Source organism: Atheta coriaria, unplaced genomic scaffold (genome assembly GCF_025399875.1).
Source record: "Atheta coriaria isolate IRGN ID8LTWV9N9 unplaced genomic scaffold, Caltech_Dcor_3.1 hic_scaffold_4_pilon, whole genome shotgun sequence".
Lineage (NCBI taxonomy): Eukaryota > Metazoa > Arthropoda > Insecta > Coleoptera > Staphylinidae > Dalotia > Dalotia coriaria.
The window spans coordinates 11252361-11272082 of NW_027045446.1; the positions used below are offsets into that span (position 1 = coordinate 11252361).

Sequence of the window (19722 nt, forward strand, 5' to 3'; positions counted from 1 at the left end):
CGATATTCCTATCAAAATCGTATTTGTTAATTTCCGATTAACTTGAAAAACAATCATTGCTAAAGTGTATTATTGATCTGAAGAAATTTCATTACTCAAGTCATTAATTATTGTTTAGCCAGAGATAAACTAAATTACAGACTAAACACTTGTTAGTAAACACATTATCGAACACACGTGGAAAAATAAATACAAAGTAAATTGAATAAAATGGCAATATGTAATTATTTAATCAATAACTCAATTAATTCATTCATGCGGGTACTCCTTTTTCATGCTGAAGAAACACAATAATGCATATGGAAATACAAATTAATACTGAAATACAATTATTTCTCCGATAAAATAAACAAACATGAAGAATATGCAAAAAAACGTTGTGGAAGCAAAGTGGAAGCTCAAGCAAAGAATACAGATAAACTAAATTTAGGGACTACTTGAAATTTTCAATATTGCCAAAAATAATCCTCTATTGAAAAAACAACTGTAAATTATAAATTCTCAACTTGGGAGGCATTGCAGCCTCCCAACAACACTTGAACTCAAATCGCGTAGACATAAAATTTAATCTCGATTTGATATCAAATGTGAATTTTTAAGTAGTTCCAAAATATAAAAAGAACGATTATAAGTATAATCCGATATCAATCGTAATATCAATTACAATTATGCGTGTTTCCGTTTTATCAGCTTTTCATTTAGTAGGTGCATTATTAAAACAAGATAAGGATATTTTAGAAGAGTGGGATTTCGTAGTAGATATATTAATGTCCGTCAAATGCGAAGCAAATGTGTATAGTTTACTTGATTACTTCAAAAATGTTCTCAAAATTTACGCGCAAAACTCGTTGCTTACTATGGACGGCGATTGTTGGTGGATTTCTTACTGTATTCAGTTTAGTATTCGCTCTTGTTATCCTGCCGGTTATAATAGACGCAGTTCTTTCGGACGTAAGTAAAATTAATTTAAAATTTAAGTTTTGATTTCATGATTATCATTTCATTGTTACAGTATTTGGTCTTGAAAGAAGGAACAGAAGCATGGGATAGATTTATGGAGCTACCTTTTCCAATGGACTTTAATATTTATTTTTTCGAAGTTACTAATCCTGATGAAGTAAAGATTGGTGCAAAACCGTCAGTGAAACAAGTGGGACCATTTATTTATAAGTAAGTTTAAGAAATTATTATATTTTGTATTATATATTTTCTTACTACTTTTTCTTTATTTCCAATGCAATTATTAGAAATTACCGAAAGAAGAGAGATGTAGAAATATTGGATGATGAACATGTGTCTTATTATACTGTTCAAACATTTGAATATGACTATGAACGTTCCGAATTATCTGATGAGGATGAAGTGGATGTGTTGAATTTTCTAGCAATTGGACTTTTTCAAATACTTGAGAACGCCATAATCGATTTTGAGTATAAAATAGAAGGGCTCCTTCCACATGTGATTGGCGACAGTGATCTACTGTTTCACAAAATGAAAGTGAAAGATTTCCTCTTTGAAGGCACAGCGTTTTGTGATCCTACTGAAACCTACCTTCCAGCAAAACTCATTTGCTTAGTTGTAATGTTGTTGAATTTAAAAATGGTTAACTACAATGATGATTTAACTATGACTTATAGTTTATTTGGTTGGGTAAGTTGAACAATACGTAAGAAATTTCAAAAGATTTTCAATGATTTTTATAGAAACAAAATGCCACCGATGGGAAATTTGTAGTAAACACAGGTGAACTAGACATAATGAAACTTGGTCAAATTCAAACATGGAATGACATGAAGTACACACAAACTTGGAAAGGCGAAGAAAGTGACTGTAATAAAGTATCAGGATATGATATAGCTGTGTTTGCACCCAATATGGAGGAAGGACAAAATTTTGACATCTATTCAACCGACATTTGCAGGTAAGTTGATTATTAACTCTTATACGCGTGGGTGAAACTATAAGGTCCGTAAATCGATGCGATAACAACCGATTCGTTATATATTAAACATTATACATGCATAATACAATTTAATTCTGTGCGTATATTACAGCTTGTAATTAATTATTGATTCACGACGTTATTAGATATTGATTTCGTATTGTTTCATTGCGCTGTAATCAAAGCGATAATGAGAAATGTAAATGATATTATTTTCCGTTCTACAAACTCTAATTTACTCACTTATTCCGAACATTATTTATATAAAAAAAACACAAAAAGTCTATTTCCCATGCATATGTATTTCTTGGCGTTTCTTATATTTAAAATTGTGGTAATTTGCAAATGACTAAGCCATTAATGCTTTTAAAGCATGAGTATTTCATGATGTGAGACAGTCTCAGAATTTTTAATATTTAATGCGCAAAGAATTGTTGAATGTGTCTAGTACACACATGAAGGATGAATTATTAATAATGACAAATTATAGCAATATTTGCCTGCATTGGCTATTTTTGTACTTTTTTCAATGCAAAGAACTCAATAAAACAAAGATCATTTTGGCGTTGCGGTACAAAACTCACAGTATACAATTTGCTCGTTTTGAACCAAAAGACTAAATATTTAAGCAAATTAAACACAAGGAACAAAAACTCATTATGACTATGCAGCTTCAACACTTCTTCTGCAATTTTGTTTGTATATTTAGCAAAATATATAACTATTATATGTTTTCACAGTCAGATTAAAAAGTTAAAAATAACTAAATGACAGGGCACTAATCTAAAAGATTCTGAGAACATTTAGACAGGATATAATATGTTTTTCCAAATAGTTTAGTTAATACAGGTGTTTATTAACTCCTATTGTAATACGAATCTCATTCCAATTATAATTATATCGATTCAGACGATAAAAACTATCGATTTCATTCAACTCTGAAATTCCTAATCTGACAAAACACTTAAAAGGTTCTTAATCAGTAGAATAACTACGTAAATGCCATCAAATTAATCTCTCATGATTCAAACTCACTTAAGCTTTTAACTTGTCAATAACATTAAAAGGGTAATTATTTTCGAAACAAACAAAGTTTAAAATGTCAGTACATATTCATATATTCCAATATAATTTGTTGTATTTTTCAACTTTTTTCATCAGTATAATAAAAAGTTTAACATAACATACATCTTATAATAGCGACATTGCATAATTCTAAATGCTAATGCAATTGCTTGAACATCACGTAAAAGTTAATGATGGGTCAGTAACTTAAGCATCCATGTACTTCAATAACGACTTCACCATATCTTTGGGATTAGTATTTGGTCCATGTCGTTCGACGGGCTGGCCGTTTTTATCGATGATAAACTTGGTGAAGTTCCACTTGATAAAGTCGCCCAGGATGCCGCCTTGTTTATGTTTCAAATACGTGTAGAGAGGATGAGCATCTCCGCCGTTCACGTCTATCTTATCAAACATGTCAAATTTGACGTTCTTCTTCGCGACGAATTGGCATATTTCTTCATTGTTGCCGGATTCTTGCCCTCCGAATTGGTTGCATGGAAATGCGAGAATTCGCAGCCCCTTGGATTCGCCATATTCGTCGTACAACTCTTGCAGTTCGGCGTAGTTATTCTTGGTATAGCCGCATTGCGACGCGACGTTTACGATCAAACACACATGGCCCTTGTACTGGTCGAGGGAGACGACGTTTCCTTTAATGTCGCGCGCTTGGAAGTCGTAGATCGACTTTGCTTCTTTCGGGTTCGGGGGATTCGTGAGTTCTGCCATGACACAAGATTCGCCTACCTTACAGGTATCTGATGCCGACGAGCAACTAGCGAAGAATGAATCGACTGCCGCTACCGGTCGTAATAAAGGCAGCGATAGCGCTGCAATGTTGATTAAATGCACACCGCGTAGTAGTAGCATGGTTCACCTTGGTTACTTACATATGATCGAGAATACTCGAACGCAAAAGCGCAACTCACGCAGCGACACAGCGCTGCGCATGACCAATGCGACTGTTGGATCACGTTACTTGGGTTTATTTTGAATTTGAGTCTTGTTTCATCACATAATAAGTTCTTACGTCATGAAAACGATAATATCAATACTGATAATAAGTGTAGTATGCCCCGGGTATACTCATCCGGTCAAAGTTCATTTTGATTTGTAAAAATCAACGCCCAAAAAACAATATTGGAACTAGATAACATTCAAATTAATAAACTCGCATCGCAATTGTTTCAGGAACAGTTTGCTAGATCTGAACTGTTCTGAATGTTCTAGAACCTTCGAAATGTTCACAATTTAACTTCAATGTAGGCAACTTTCTACTCACTCTACAGAAATTTTAAAAGACACATTTCTGCAGATACATTTTATTATATTAAATTATAAAAATTTCCTTTTATCATATAACACTGTCAACCACACAGTCACAAATCATAAAACGTTAAATATTCAAGTATTTAGTTGATGAAAAAACTACCTAACTAAATTTACCAATACTTATTCAAAGTTTCCACCAAAGTTATTGGCTTGGTGGCAGGCGTGAATCGTTCAACTGGTTTGCCATCGACATCAATAATGAATTTAGTGAAGTTCCATTTGATCTTATCCCCCTTTCCTTTTGGATCTGGGAGTTTAGAGCTCAAAAATTTGTACAGAGGATGTGCATTTGGACCATTCACATTTATCTTTTCAAACATATCAAATTTGACATTGTATTTTTCCACAAACTTGCAAATTGCCTCTGGTGTACCAGGTTCCTGAGCTCCAAACTGATTACATGGGAATGCTAGTATTTTCAATCCCTTGTCATCAGCATATTTCTCATACAGATCCACAAGTTGTTGATAGTTAATTTTTGTATGCCCACATCTTGAGGCAACATTTACAATAATGCAAACATGACCCTTGTATTTATCAAGTGAAACAGGAGTACCTTTGATGTCGTTGGCGGTGAATGCATAAATTGAGTCATCAGCCGCTTTATCACCGTTTTCCGGGATTGCTGCAGTCTTCTGGGTCTCTTCAGCTTTTTTAGTTGCCTTGGCAGTTGGAGTTTTCTTGGGTTTGGAAACTTTCTTAGCTTCCATTGGAAGTTCCAATGTAGGTTTCTTGCCGCCAGCAGCAGCCGCACTCCTTGTTACACGTTGACTCATGTTTAGACAAAATAAACGTATAAAATGTGCTTGGTGTGATGATCAAAACTTAGAAACCACTATCAACACTTAACCTTCTAGCCGGTTTCTGGCCACAATTTTGTTTGCGCGGGAATCTGAGAACTTGTTTTAACGTGTGTTGAAACAACCGTTACAACCAATCAAATCAATGCCGCACCCGCCTTTCAGTCAAAACAAATAATATTTAAAACTTTCATAATAGATACCATTTACTTATCGTTTGTTGTCTTCTTTAGAACAATGACAATGAATTACATGGAGAAAAGTAAATTTCGAGATGTCAATGTTTACAAATATGGTTTCAATAAAAATACATGGAGAACAACGAACTGCTCTCCGGAAGAATCTTGCTTTTGTTCAGATTATACCAGAGGATTAGATGGAGAAAAATCATGCTTTATGGATGGGGTCCAAGATGTATATCCATGTTTAGGAATACCAGGATTGGCATCCTTTCCACACTTCTTACATGCTGATGAAAAATATTCCTCAACTGTCGATCATCTACACCCAAACGAAGATGAGCATGGATCGTATCTGAAAATGGAACCCGTAAGTTCAATATTGATGTAACCTGTGGTATTTTGTTTACGACCCTTTCGATTTATATATAGCTCACTGCTGCTCCATTGGAAGGTTGGATCAGTCTTCAAATTAGTTTAATCACACGCCCAATCAAACTGGGTGGAAACATGGTGGAAATGACTGAACACTTGAACAACACCGCAATGCCATTGCTCTGGCTTCAACAGGTGAGCTAATTCAGTGTATTTTAATAAATTTTTGGTAAAATAACATTATTTGTTTTAGGGAGTCACCATTACTGACGAATATTATGACATTATTGATTCCGCAATGACTCTTCTTTTGGTAGCAGACATTTTGAAATGGGTTTTCGTGCTTATATCAGGACTGGTGTTTATGTTTGCGGCCTCCAAACTATTACTAGGAACAACTTAAATGTAAACATATTCTGAATTATATTAAACATGTATCTAATTAATTAATTTATTGTGTATACTTGAAAAGAAACTAAGGTCCAACACTTATATTAAGTAGAAAAATATCTCCCAAGCATTTACATCATAAATATGCGTTTTGTTGTTCTAATAAAACCGATATTGGATGGTCAAAAAGTCATGCAACCAACATATGTAAATACTTAACAACATTTATGTAAGGAACTTAACACTTTGAAAGAAGATTTATGTTATACGCGATACCCTGTTGGCATGCAATCATTACTAAAATTATTCGATTTTACGAAAGTCAGCAAACGGTTAAAATTTAGATCAGTTTTCGCCTTCTCGGTCAAACCACAATAATCTTAATTAATTGTCGCAAGTACAACAACATTTGATGTACTACTGCGTTTCAACGACGTCGGATCTATAATACTAGTAAATAAAACAAAATAACATCTCTACGCAATACATGCAATGTTTTAGCACTAATTGTCCTATGATATTATCACATTATCGACAAACAGTTGTATATGACAATATGTCAAGAACATAAAACTTAAGGAAAGACTAAAATAAAAGAAAATCGTGAATCCGACGTCCTGCCCCGGTCCCGCTTTCTGTGTAATACCATTTCGATCTACAATCACATCGTTTTAGTGTATTTACTTTTTGGTTCTTGTGTATTTTCTTCTCTTAATTTACTTCTTTTCGCATATATATAAATATATTTCACTAAAAACTACGAAATCACAGTCAATGTGCATTGCGTGATTGAAAAATCTCGTCTAACCGCGCATCGTCCTCCGATTCGCAACCAAATACTATTGATGTTCCGATATAGAATTTCTATTTTTCAAATCTAATGCTTCTGGTAATCTCTGTAACCAAACTAGAAGAACTGGCGTTCTTTGGCGAAACCTTTGCGAATAAAGCCTCTCGTAGATCGAAATACTATTAATAAGCGCTTCATGACTCTAAGATTTCGTTGATGCTCACATAGGAACCAGTTAAAAAGCCTACAACGCCAAAGCAGATCAGGAAGAGATTTTTCCACAAGCGCCAATTGAATCGGCCCATGCCTGGATCCTCATGGAAAGTGATTAAGTCAATTAAACCAGGGAAGATCAAACCGAGCGTTGATAAGCACACAGCACCGACCAATGAGATAAAACCTCCCAAGTTTGGAATGGCAATTGCGATCGCCACAGTGCAGATGATAATAGCCATGCGAACACTGTATTCAACCCAGAGTTTGCGGGCGCCAAAATGTTGCTTCAAGTTCTTCCAGATAATTTCCATTGGCACGTAGAATTGCAAGCTGTAGGTGAAGAAAATGGCAACGGCGATCATTATTTTTACAACTTGGGCCAACCTAAAAACATTTCAATTAATAAAGTATACAGCAGAGTTTATTATGAATATACTTACACTTCTTCTTTTGGCAAATTCAATGTAATACTAGGTTCGGTAAATTCGCCATATTTCAAGAAACCGAAGAAACCCACAGCAGCATACAATGAAATGACAAAACTCATGCCAGTATTCAAGACACCGGGGCAACCGATGAAATGAGTGGGAGTCTTCATGTTGTTTTCCAAAGGCATAACTACACCAATACCCTCCAGAGCAAAAATGGCAGTGCCGAAGAACATCGGGAGCTTGGTTACTTCAACAAAGTTGGGTCTGCCCGATATCGACGGGAGATCAATGAAGATGTAATAAAAGGTAATACCCATACCACTGGCCATCAAAATGTTAGCGATCATCGAGAACGGAGCCAAATACTTAAGATTCCTGATAAGACCCATCAACAATAACAAGGGTAACAGCGCTGCCATGTAGAATCGCACGTCTACGTCCGATTCAGAATGAAAGTCAAGAACCTGCTTGACGTTCTTCGCAATGAAACCTATATACACGCAACAACAACCTAATAGATCTATCACGAGAAACAGGTTAATCATTGCTTTGGCAAACCGAGACCACTTGTGTAGATATTCGGGTCCTTGCAGGAAAGCAGCTTCCGCCACTTCGGCGAAACCCAATGATGGCACCCGCGTTCTTCTACATAGAACGTGAGCACTTTTCACTAGTATATGCACACAGTAGGTGCAAATCAAACCGATGAGGAACGTGCACACCAGGCCGAAACCAAGCCCAGCGTTGGCGAATGCCAAAGGCATTGCAAGAATACCACTACCCAGACTTCCTTTAAGAAGATGGATAAGGGTATCCATATCCCTAAGATAATAATTAGTTTAATAAAAATTCTTAGGGAAATAAAATTCGTATTAAATAACTTACGATGTCGGATGGTCCACTTTTCTATGTTCAAATGGGTCATAGTCATCTGCTTCACTATTTTGAGCCGGCCCAAAGAGTGGAAATGTGGACCCATTGGCAAGTGGCACTGGGACGTCATTTTTTTCACTTTTGAAACTGAAAATCAGTACAAATTAGTACCAATCACTTGATCATCTTTGCTCTAATAAACATGGTCAAATAAAACATCATCTGCGCATTATAACTAACGATCCGATAAACTAAATGAACTTAATGGACAAAGTAAGTGTGCAAGTGGGATGGTAGCGACCGAAAACAAAATACTATAGTGTAATAAAAGGAATGATAAGTTACTAGTAGGTATACAATATCATTGATAACCAATCCTAACCAAGTGCATCAAATATTCTCCTAAAGTGATACAAATACGAATGCATGTAAAAATCTTAAATAAAATATAGTAGATAATAATTAAATGTTTGTTTGTACCGTTGGAGATCCCATCATCACCTTTCTGCAGCTCTCTTCAGCACTAGCAGCGCAAAACGCGTTGCGGCAACAGCACTTGAGGCAGCTCCGATAATTGCCAAATTTGTTTATGAAAGACTTTAAAAAATATAATCACAACAACACAATTTATATTAAGAAGCAACAGAACAGTCAATTCAATGGTAAAATGGTAATGGTTAACAATTTTCATGTAAATATACAATGTATATTTCCACAAATATCCATATGTATAAACCGCAATTATTTGTTGAAAACTTTTCCGACGTTTGTTTATCTGTGGAATTATACACTGGCCGGCGTGATTTGCAAAATAATAAAATATTGAAACAATGAAAAACTATGATTACAATGTTAATGAAATTACTTGAAACAACTTTCTATCGTTGAAGATGAAAATATAACAAAATATTCTTATATATTATTTACCTAAAATGATGATAAAACACTAATTTTCATTCATGGCAAGCTCATAAGTAATTAAATCTATGTTCATGTCGTTATAATTTATAACTATGGTTGTAATTATACTCCGACGGTTGTTCGTGTCATCCTGGTAATTAAATGTTGGAAGATATCGGAAAAAATCAACTTACTTTGTCATTATTACTTGGGTGTTTACTGCGACGCTTTTTTGATCGTATTGGGAGATCAACTGGGGCCTCTGTGAACAAAGAAAAAACAGATCCTGTTAGATTTTCCTAAAATATATAAGATTTGAGAGACACATTGTCTAAAAACTTAAAAATAAACATAAAAAGTAATAATATTTATTCTATAATAGAACAGCCATTGGGACGAGATGATTAACTCCAAAATAAGATTCTAGTGCGTCATTACTTTTTCTAATGTTGTTTTTATGCGCCATGGTTCATTTGTTCGTATTATCTTGATTCGCTCGTTTTCAATTGGCGAATTGGTAACCGCGCACACGAATTGAGGTCGTTTACCTACGAATTTTAATGTCTGCGAAATTATGCTCTGGCGCTCTTCGAAAATAACTTGCGCATGTGTCGGATGCGCGCATAACATCAACAACGCAGTTGCGAAAACTAAACGATCAAATTATCTTCGTAACAGTTACTCTCTGAACGCTATTTCGATCGCCCTGCTGGCAATTCACATAGCAAATTACAACAATAAGCTCAGCTATGCTAAACAATCTCAACTAGGCCAAAAATATTAATCCAAACAGGAAGTGCCTTGTATATACCTAAGCTCCTTGAGTTTATTTAATAAAAATATTTCAAGATGGTTGCGTCGTGATGAAATTCGCCATCATTCAGTTAAATTAATAATGTGACTTAGAAGCTCATCATTGGCTTTAATTAAAGTTATGTAATTCAATGTTTTAAATCATTATTGTAAATTACGTGTTGTTAGTTCAGAAAGCTGCAATTTTAACTGATTTAATATTCGCACACAATCGTCATGTGGAGTGCCGCCATCTTGTCGTCGAGTTCAAGTTAGTTAACACGCACATCGCACATGTGCGAATAGAAGTCTCAGAATAGATTGTAGTGGAAAGTTACCGAGTGCCCATTACGCGCCCCACGTGCTTCTAACATTTTTGGGTCTGCTCTTCGGCATGTCGCGCAGCCACCCAACAGGTTTTACCGACCGGAGTAGCATCTATCGGAGGCAAATCTTTTCTGACCATAGATCTCTTTGAAATTACAATAGCCATAAAATTACAATTAGAAAAGAGAAAAATATTTCCTGGAAAGTACTTGACGTTCTAGAATTTAAAATGGCGTCAGGTAAAAAGTTAATATTACTCTATGTCCTTCAATGAGTTTATGTTGCCTTAGATGTGTTGCAATGTTTCGCAATGAACAATTTTCTGTAGGAAAGTTTAGCATTGCGTTGAAGTAAGTTATGACTAAGTTTTATGTTATTTAAAAGTAAAAAGTTATTTTATAGCACATAATAATGGCGCGTGTGCACTCCGCACGTGTAAACCTACACGGGGTTTGCTGCAGTTAAGTGCATCTGCATGTAACACCAGTTTAAAAATAAACAAAAGCAATGGAAATTTCCACTCTCGATGTTGGAAGCAATGTACGTACGCGGAGTTAACGGATACCGCATTGTTTTTTGCAAACGCGTAGGTGGCGTACTTCTTTTAACAACCGCAATGAGTAATGATAAGACCAATTCGATAATACCAGCGATGATAAATCGGTGATAACATGTTTATGTGTCACAAAATTAACAAAACGCGTGTGCCCGTTAACACCCGGCCGGTGATTAGAACAAATATCAATTTTTAGAAAGTAAAATGGGTAACTGTAGTCGAAATTCTTCCTCAGTTCTAATTAAAAATACATCAACATTCGTGTCAGTGCGGGTAATTTTAAATTGCATGCGAATTCCAAACACAGTCGCGTTTTTTTTTTTGTGTTATTTTTCGATGTACAGGTAGACGGTTTGCGTAATTTAAAACCCGTAAATCGCCGGTTGCAAAAACACCGAATTTAATTCGTATGTGCCAAAAAATAATAAAACTAAATTAAACGTATTTATAACAAAAGAATCAAAAATAAACAGAAATACCTTTCCCCCAACATGCAAGGGTGCAGCGAGTTCTTTGTTTTTGAGCGACATCTTCAACTTAACGGAGAAAACCCACACGGAACGAACGTGGAAAAGAGAACTGAATGAACGTCTACTTATACCAGCAGTAAACACACGAATGTCTGCTTCGAAATTTGCTTTTACGCCTATAGGCAGCGGCAGCGATCACGTCCCCCACCATCGTTCCAGTATGTTTGAACACGAAGAACCATTGATTGGTTTGATGCACACATAAATCAAAATGACCATTTCGACCATTCCAACGTCTAACAATAATAAGACTCAGGCAAAAAATGGCAAGTAACACTTGTTCCCACTGCGTTAGCATTCAAACTTTTTAAAACCTAAATCAAACAAATGATTGCACACCCAGTAGGTTCATTTGTTTATAAATGCAAAGAATACCAGTCTGATTCAATGGTTCAAAATAAGTGCAAATTAATAGCTTAATTTATTTAACGCGTTCTGGTTAAGTACAATTTAATGTTATGCAAATTTAGTTTTACACATTTAATGCAATTAAATCAACATTTTGTAAATTTTAGGAAACTTCCAATCAGAAAACTGATCAAACTTATCTAATGTTTATAACTGTAGTTTTCAATACAAAACTATAGAATGTATAGATAACTTTTAAAAAAACATGAAAAATATTTGAAATCCCAAAACAGATTAATTTTACTTCTGAGAACTTCTTCAAATTTCTACTTCTTTTATGTCATGTTTGAGACCATTCATAATAAATGGTATTCTGGTACGGGTATACCTCAAATGATTTCAAAGTACGTATGTATTAAATCTCTTTTCCTCTTATTGTGATTTTTCTTCACTAAATGCATTCACCATTCATGCATCACGTATGGCTCAGTGTTTATTCAGCAAGCGAACATGTCTGAACGTGTCTGTGTTCATTTTAATACAGGATGTTGCAAAAACAACCGGAAATTAATGTTTATTATTATACGATCATAAAAATAAAAACAAGTTATTATTTTATGACGGGCGCATGCAATTTAGACTTGAATATAGGATGTTTGTAATAAATAACAGATCATTATTTGTGTAGCAGGTAGTTTGTGTAGATTTTTCAGTAGGTGCTGTATACTATTTTGCATCTCACTTCTTACATATTCAGACGATTCCGAGTTTGAATTTCAGTCCTTTTAAGATAGTGTGGGTATAAAGGTATGAGTGTAGGCGGGTAAATTCTCAGGATTTCAGACTATCAGCAATATGATGCAATGTTAGGTTTTACTTTGCTGAATTGTATTGAAGTGGATGTGATTTGCACTGAACGATATGCCGACATCCAATTGTAACCAAAACACAATAAATTGCCTGCAGTCATACATTCGAAGGTCATTTTTTAGTATTTTTAGTCATAATAATTATTGTCATCTAGTGCTACGATTGACGGATTGACCAGTGCCAGATTTACGTCACTACATATAAGTACCAAGTACCTACTAAATAAGTAGCTAGAGAAACTTAAATTTTATTTATCTTTGAATCCGTTTCAAGTTCAACAAATTAAAAGTAAATTATTTTAATATGTTGTCTCTGTAAGGGACTCGTTATTTTTATGAGTTTGAAGAAGTAGCAAATGGAAAAATTAGAATTTTCTGAGACTTTTAACAACAATAAACAGCAAAAAAGTTGCGTGATTAACATGATTATACTGTGAGTAGTTTTTGTGCACCTCATGATTCACATGCTTCGGTCATGTGAGTGTGCGTAACGAAATTTTAATTTTTTGTTTATGATTGCTACCTTACTAGGGAAATTAATTTAAAACCGTTTATATCTCATGTAGATATTCTAAGTGAAGTTTAGTCATGGAAATGTAAACCATTCTTCAATGTCACGATAGCAATGCGTTTGTATGTGCATGGTATGCTAAACTAACTTGTAGATTTAACTGACAATATTCTTACAAAGAAAACTCGGAACTTTGGTAGTTATAATATAGAAATAGTAAATTTGTAAGCGTGTCTACTATTCAAAAGAACCTTGTACTTACAATATTAAATACTAAAGTGTTAATTTTAGTACTTTAGTACATTTTTGTTATCGCTTGTAACGATTCAATCGATGGAAGGTATTCGTCCCCACCGTTGTAACACTATTGTAATTTGATAACAATGTGTGGAAAATACCATGATGAATGAATGGTATATCAACTACGCATGCAGTGTTATTTTTTTCTGATAAAATAGAGGTGAGACATTAAACAAAGTAAGTAATTCAAATAAAACTTTAGATGGAATAATAATCGTACACTATTGTGTGCACGATAGCGCGATTATATATTATTAAAATTATATAATACATAATAATGTTTAATTTGTTAAATTTGACCATTTACACAAGTTTAAGATTTGAAGTTTGGTTTTATGATTAATTTCCCAAAATAAGTAAATATTCAGTTCATAAAATCGTTTTACTGAAGAATTATTCTAGTCTTCTTGTGATGAATGATTTATATTTACAATAATTTACACTTTTGCAACGGAAGCAGCCATAAAATAGAAATACCGATGCTTCAGCAAGGTTGTCCGTAAATATTTACTATTTGCAAAAGTTCCCGACCTGTGCTCCAGTGCAAAACTATGATTCATTCATAATAAAATATTAAACATAAACTAGTTAACTAGTTATTCATAAAACAATTCTTTGAATTAGTATTATTAATAAGTTCACTTGCAAGTGAGAAAAGAAATAATATTCACGTACGTGTTTAACAACGTGTCAATTTTGCAACGAAGAAAAATGCGCAGTAAAAAAATTCTTTAATATCATGTTACAATACGTGTCACATTGTATAGATATAAGGATATGTCATAAGAAGTGCTTCCATGTTGAGTTTGTTTATACTTTGTGTCTGATTTAGCGATATTAATGTTGTTATTGTTAATTAAGTCGTCTGATCGTAATAATACGCACAATACATTTGTTACTTTATTGTGCTAACAAGCAACGAGACGATAAAAATTACTTAAATTGAGTTTAATTTTTAATTTGATCACATTGGTGTATTGCTAATTCGTATAAATTTTGAATGAGAAGAGGATTGCAAAACGGATATTACGTAAATAAGTAAATGTCTAAATTTAACATGTGTACCTAAGTGTTTATGTTATTTTCAAGCCAATAATTGAAATTGCGCTTTAAATTTGCGATTAAACAACATGACGTGCATCCACCCACTGAGCTTTTGCATGAGTGCTTTATTTATTTTGGCATAGAGCTTTTTAAGTATAAACTTATTTAATTCTGATTTAATATTTTAAGATAAATGTTTATTAAAGTAATAAATTTTGAAATAAAATTGAATTGTAATTGAATAGAAGAAAAATGCAAAAAAATAATAAACATTAATTCTAGCAGAGCAGTTTTACCATTTTGGTTGTGAAATTAATGCTAAATTTGGATACTATTTATTTGGCGGATTTTAAAATTAATTTGATATTTTGAAGACCCCCTTAACCGCGATTTATAAACTCTGCAAATAAAATTAAAATTGGAGAAAGTTTGGCATGTGCTTTTGTTTATTTTCGTACGAACACAAACATTACGCGGATCCTAGCGATTTTTTGGCGGATAATCCTATTTACACTCACACCACCAAAGCGAGTAGTGAAAACTCATGCGTTGAAAAAAAATCTCATTCATTACAGCATATCTGTACATACTTATACTCACGTATGTTTTCAGAGTTTTCACACTACGCGACTCGTATAAGTACACGTGTTAAGTAATAAAGAGTAGTTTTATTTTTATTTCTTAAAAATATGTTTGCCTCGTATTTTTCTCGCCCGTGACGATTTGTAGCAAAGCTGTCGGCAGAATTAAAACAGTTTCAAAGGTTTCAGGATTCAGTGCGTCAGCGGTGTTGGATTACTTAATGCGTAGGAATATTTACTGTTTTGACTGGCAAAAAATGTTTTGTTGTGCATTGCACAGGAAATTGAATTTTTTTTTTGTATAGCACGTGAAAATTAAGGGTCAAATAATAATAATAAATAATTAGATAGCTAGAATTTTTTTAAAACTTTGGAGACGTTTATTTGTCGCAATTTGAAGATAATTTAAAAAAAAAAAACATTTTAACCTCAAAATATGAAAGAAAAATTGTAAAAACTACCAAAAATTCACGTATTTTTAGTGAAATTAACGAAAAATAATTGTTTACAATGTATTCTATGTTCATAAACAAAATAAACAAAACATAAACATATGATTAGATCATTTTATTACTATATTCTAACATTTACCAAATAATGGCTGCAAATAATGACTCTAACCTTAAAAATAAATTAAAATATGTTTTGAGAAAAAACATTTGTTATTTTTTAATCTCACTAATTTTCCTCAAAATATTTCAGTGTTAAGATCTCTCTCTCCCAATATAAAACGATGCGTGTCTATAGGTCAGCATCTGTGAAGTGCGTAGCAAAGCAGCAGCTATTTGGGACGCATTGTATATATTTAGAAAATGTGTCCTGCACTCTTTTCGCACATGACCATTGTCGGCATTGACCAAACGATCGGGAACCGTCTCGTCTGGAGCGGCACTAAATTTGCAAAACACATTCTTCCCCACTATTAAAGTCCTCCTTTCTTCCGAGCGCCCGCCCCGTTCAATTACACTTTGTGCGTCTGAAAAACGGCGCGCCGGTAGCACACTTACTTAGAGCTTTTGAATATTTATAAATAGCTTCTGAATGCAGAATGGAGCATGAATGCGTTCGATGTTATCCGTGTTATGCAAATTAATTCTACCGAGTGTAGCAATTACCGGACGACAGACTAGTGACTCAGTCGCGGAATGCAATTTTGTCAGGCATTGTTTAATTTGCTGCCAATATTAATCGTGATAATACAGAACTACTATTTTTAGTCATGGTACGCATGTGATTATGATGTAGAATCGATTGCGTCATGCTACACTTTGTAGACAGTGAATCAATTGTGTAATAGTAATAATTTTCATGTTAAATTTGGCACTAAATACATGCAAATGTTATTTTCAAGACTGCAATGAAGCTGAAAAAGTAAAAACTTGAAATATTTGTGTACTGAAAGTGTAACGAGGACAAATTCCAAAAATTATTACTTGTTTTCATCATATGTTTACAAAAAGTTGATGAAAATAAAAATCAAATTTGCATAAATACTTGCCCCATATTTAATTTTCATTTAATTTATCAAACATAATCAATTTTCTGTGTTTTGTTATAATTATATCAACACATTAACACTCAACTCTTTACCTCTGAATATAAAACGTTCATTTCCATTCTACCGATTTTCCGGACGCACTTAAATAATTAAAAGAAAAGTCAAGATGAAGTAGTCAATATTATGAAATTGTTTTTAACACTATAGTAGGTATATTTAACTGGGATGCGGTTAATTTCATCAGCACAGTAGTTGTTTTTCCGCGCGCGTTGTCGATTTTCCACTAACTGATGAAAAAGATGTCTAATACTGACGGGGCGAATATACGCTGCGAAGGATACACGTAAACCCAGCCGCCAACCGACGAAATTCGTCAGGTGGACATGGACACGACGGCGAAATCTTGTGCGCCGATTGCGTGCCGCTGGCTGCTGATAAACATTCGCATGTGAAATAGAGAAAAGCGAAGGAAAAGCGGCGCGCGTGCTAGGTGCGACGCGAGAAGATAAAAAGCGCGCCTTCGCTTTTTGGCTCGCCGTCAAAAAATGTAATACATGAAAATCACGTGCTAATTTTAAAAATGGAATCAGCCGCGAAACTTTACGATTCGCGAGCGTGGCACATCGCATCGCACACACCCACGCGCAACCGTCAAACAAAACACATTTCTTATAAATAAAACCCAAATTACGGTGATAATATTTTGAGTTCTTCATGTGTGCCATGACAAGGACACACATTTGGTATCAATTTTGTTTAATTTGACTGAAAATAAATAAACACGAAGAGATTTTAACAAAATTAAATTCGTATTTATCTTTGCTAAAATCATCTGGTGTCTTGACGAATGGAAAATTCCACTCGTCGGCAAATAAAACATCTTGCACGCAAAACTACTCTCTGAAGAAGTGGGGTACAGCGGTACACAAAGAATAAATGCCCGAAGAACAAATTTAACTACGTCTTACATTCATACTAAAAAAAACTATTTTTTTTGTATTGAATTTAATAACATCCAGATAAATTCATATCCCGATCCACTATAATTAATTCCAATTGTAAATTTAACACAATCACGATGTCGAGCGTGACAAGTAAGTAAGTTTTATTATGTCTACATTTTAAGAATTTTTGTTTCTTTTTTTGGCAATTAACCATTCAATTGTTTTGTCAATTATGTCAACGATTCATTGATTGTTTTCAAAACAAGCAATGATTTATTTGGATTGTTCAGTTCGTCACTGTATAACTGCTATAAGTATAACACAAACCGTTTAGTTTCGTTTAGTGGTCGACTTGTGCATGGCAATTAATTCGTTTGGCGAATAAACCACTTTAAAAATTAAAGTCTATTGTTATTTAAGTTGAGATAAAATATTGATTGAAAGTAATCAGTCAAGTTGATGTCGAATATTTTTGCGGCGAGGGATTAAACTGTTCTAATTTAAAAGAAATAGAAATAAAATTAACTTATCAATTCACACAAAAACAACTTAAAATATTACACTTTATACCTAGTACAAGGTTGGAATAAGTTCAAAAAGAACGAATAAAATTATGATCTTGTACTGTTAGCGACATCTGCTTTCGAAGATACACACTTTAATAAAAATCAGTTTTTTTACTTGATAAGAACCACAACTATTGTAGATAGAATAAAACTTGTAAATATAGTAAAATTTATATAAATTTAAATTTTATATAAAGAGAAACAGTATTATTCAGATATTAATTGATGTACGTTATGTTGCATATCTTACGGAGTAAAACTCAAATATATAACTAATGCTTTCGCATTTCTCATTTTTTAATTTCTTCACCGTTCGTTTTTCGCATAAAGTGTAGTTTCTGACGATGTTATCGAGCTCCAAAATGTTAAAAAATCTCCTTATGGAAAATTGTAATTCACTAACACGTTAAAAATAAAATATAATAAAAACTATGGATATTTTGTTTGTTTATTTTTACTTGTTATTGAAATATCTCTATCAAACGAATATAAAACATTAAAAAAGTCCTTTTCAGGTATTTAAAGAACAAAAAATGATCTGCCAGTATTTCAAAAACATACAAAATAAATTATTCTGCTATTTTGTAATTCAAATCGTTCTAATCACTAATTTAATATTTTATACCAAAAAAAATTAAATATTTTAACATATCTCACTCACCAGTCAAATTTAAAATTTTACTCAACCACAGGTCACACCTAGCAGTCTTTCAGCAAACTGATTCATTTCGATAACATGGCTACTACAATGCTTCTACTTCCACAAAAACATTTGCAGCTACCCACGCGTAAAAGCTGATAACGAAATTCATACCACAGATTATCAGTGTCGATTACCTGAATACCTAATTATTTTTCTTGTTCATACTGAATACGTACTTACGTTTATGTTGCTACGTTGTTCAGAAAAAATCACCAACTAGTTTCACGTAATTCACTGAAAACAATCTGAGTGGAATATTTTACTTATTGCGTGTGACTAGATGCAACGACTCCATTAAACTGTTTCGAGTGTTTTGACTCTGCAATGATGTTATTAATGGATATCGTTTTTGAAACCGGTATTAAAATCTTATTGTCCTTCGGTTGTTTTTGAGAGAGAGAATCTAAAGTGTATAGCAATTTGTAAATGCGGTTTATTTGAGTTAAACTGCACATGAATAATTTGACAAGTGCTTCAAATGAGTTCAATTGAAGTAGAGTACGAGTATTTTGATTTAAAGTTGCTATTTCAGTTCGGTATTATATAAATTATAGAAAAAACTGATATTACTATGTGAATTACCGCTCATAACACGTGTTGTGGTAAAAGAATCTATTTTATTTTTATTGATGAATTTTATTAACATTACTGAGCCTATTATGGATTTTTATAAGTTTTTCTATGTTAGAAGTGAAGAAAATGCTTAAAAGCAATCATTTTTTACCTCAAATGTTTAAAATTTTAAATTTATGTCCAATAAGCAAGAAAATGTGAGAAAATGTACAATTTAAGTATTACAAGAACTTACTTCTTTAATCATCGAAGTAACCTTCTCTTTTTAGTTAACATTCACGTGTTAA

At 33.4% G+C, this 19722-nt stretch overlaps 4 protein-coding genes across 9 annotated transcripts; 1 reads left to right on the top strand and 3 right to left on the bottom strand.

Annotated features, from left to right (window-relative positions):
- The first annotated feature begins 762 nt into the window (after positions 1-762).
- On the top strand, positions 763-6143 carry LOC135791169 (sensory neuron membrane protein 2-like). The gene is made up of 7 exons (XM_065301479.1): positions 763-951; positions 1013-1170; positions 1248-1650; positions 1704-1921; positions 5373-5688; positions 5751-5888; positions 5947-6143. The coding sequence occupies exons 1-7, from the start codon at positions 790-792 to the stop codon at positions 6094-6096; spliced, it is 1545 nt and encodes a 514-aa protein (XP_065157551.1). The 5' UTR covers positions 763-789; the 3' UTR covers positions 6097-6143.
- On the bottom strand, positions 3036-3973 carry LOC135791173 (uncharacterized). The gene is made up of 2 exons (XM_065301488.1): positions 3898-3973; positions 3036-3837 (listed from the first exon to the last, which is right to left on the bottom strand). The coding sequence occupies exons 1-2, from the start codon at positions 3956-3958 to the stop codon at positions 3215-3217; spliced, it is 684 nt and encodes a 227-aa protein (XP_065157560.1). The 5' UTR covers positions 3959-3973; the 3' UTR covers positions 3036-3214.
- On the bottom strand, positions 4314-5213 carry LOC135791174 (glutathione peroxidase-like). Its single transcript, XM_065301489.1, has one exon. It carries the CDS (start codon positions 5113-5115, stop codon positions 4450-4452), a length of 666 nt encoding a protein of 221 aa, XP_065157561.1. The 5' UTR covers positions 5116-5213; the 3' UTR covers positions 4314-4449.
- LOC135791170 (proton-coupled amino acid transporter-like protein pathetic) lies at positions 6131-19697 on the bottom strand. 6 transcript variants are annotated; one of them, XM_065301482.1, is made up of 5 exons: positions 19671-19697; positions 9488-9555; positions 8406-8540; positions 7530-8342; positions 6131-7473 (listed from the first exon to the last, which is right to left on the bottom strand). In XM_065301482.1, the coding sequence occupies exons 1-5, from the start codon at positions 19680-19682 to the stop codon at positions 7068-7070; spliced, it is 1434 nt and encodes a 477-aa protein (XP_065157554.1). In that variant the 5' UTR covers positions 19683-19697; the 3' UTR covers positions 6131-7067. The 6 variants fall into 6 exon arrangements, with proteins under 6 accessions (XP_065157554.1, XP_065157555.1, XP_065157556.1 ...); XM_065301483.1 differs by lacking the exon at positions 19671-19697 and adding an exon at positions 19043-19145; XM_065301484.1 differs by lacking the exon at positions 19671-19697 and adding an exon at positions 18821-18854.
- Positions 19698-19722: the final 25 nt, after the last annotated feature.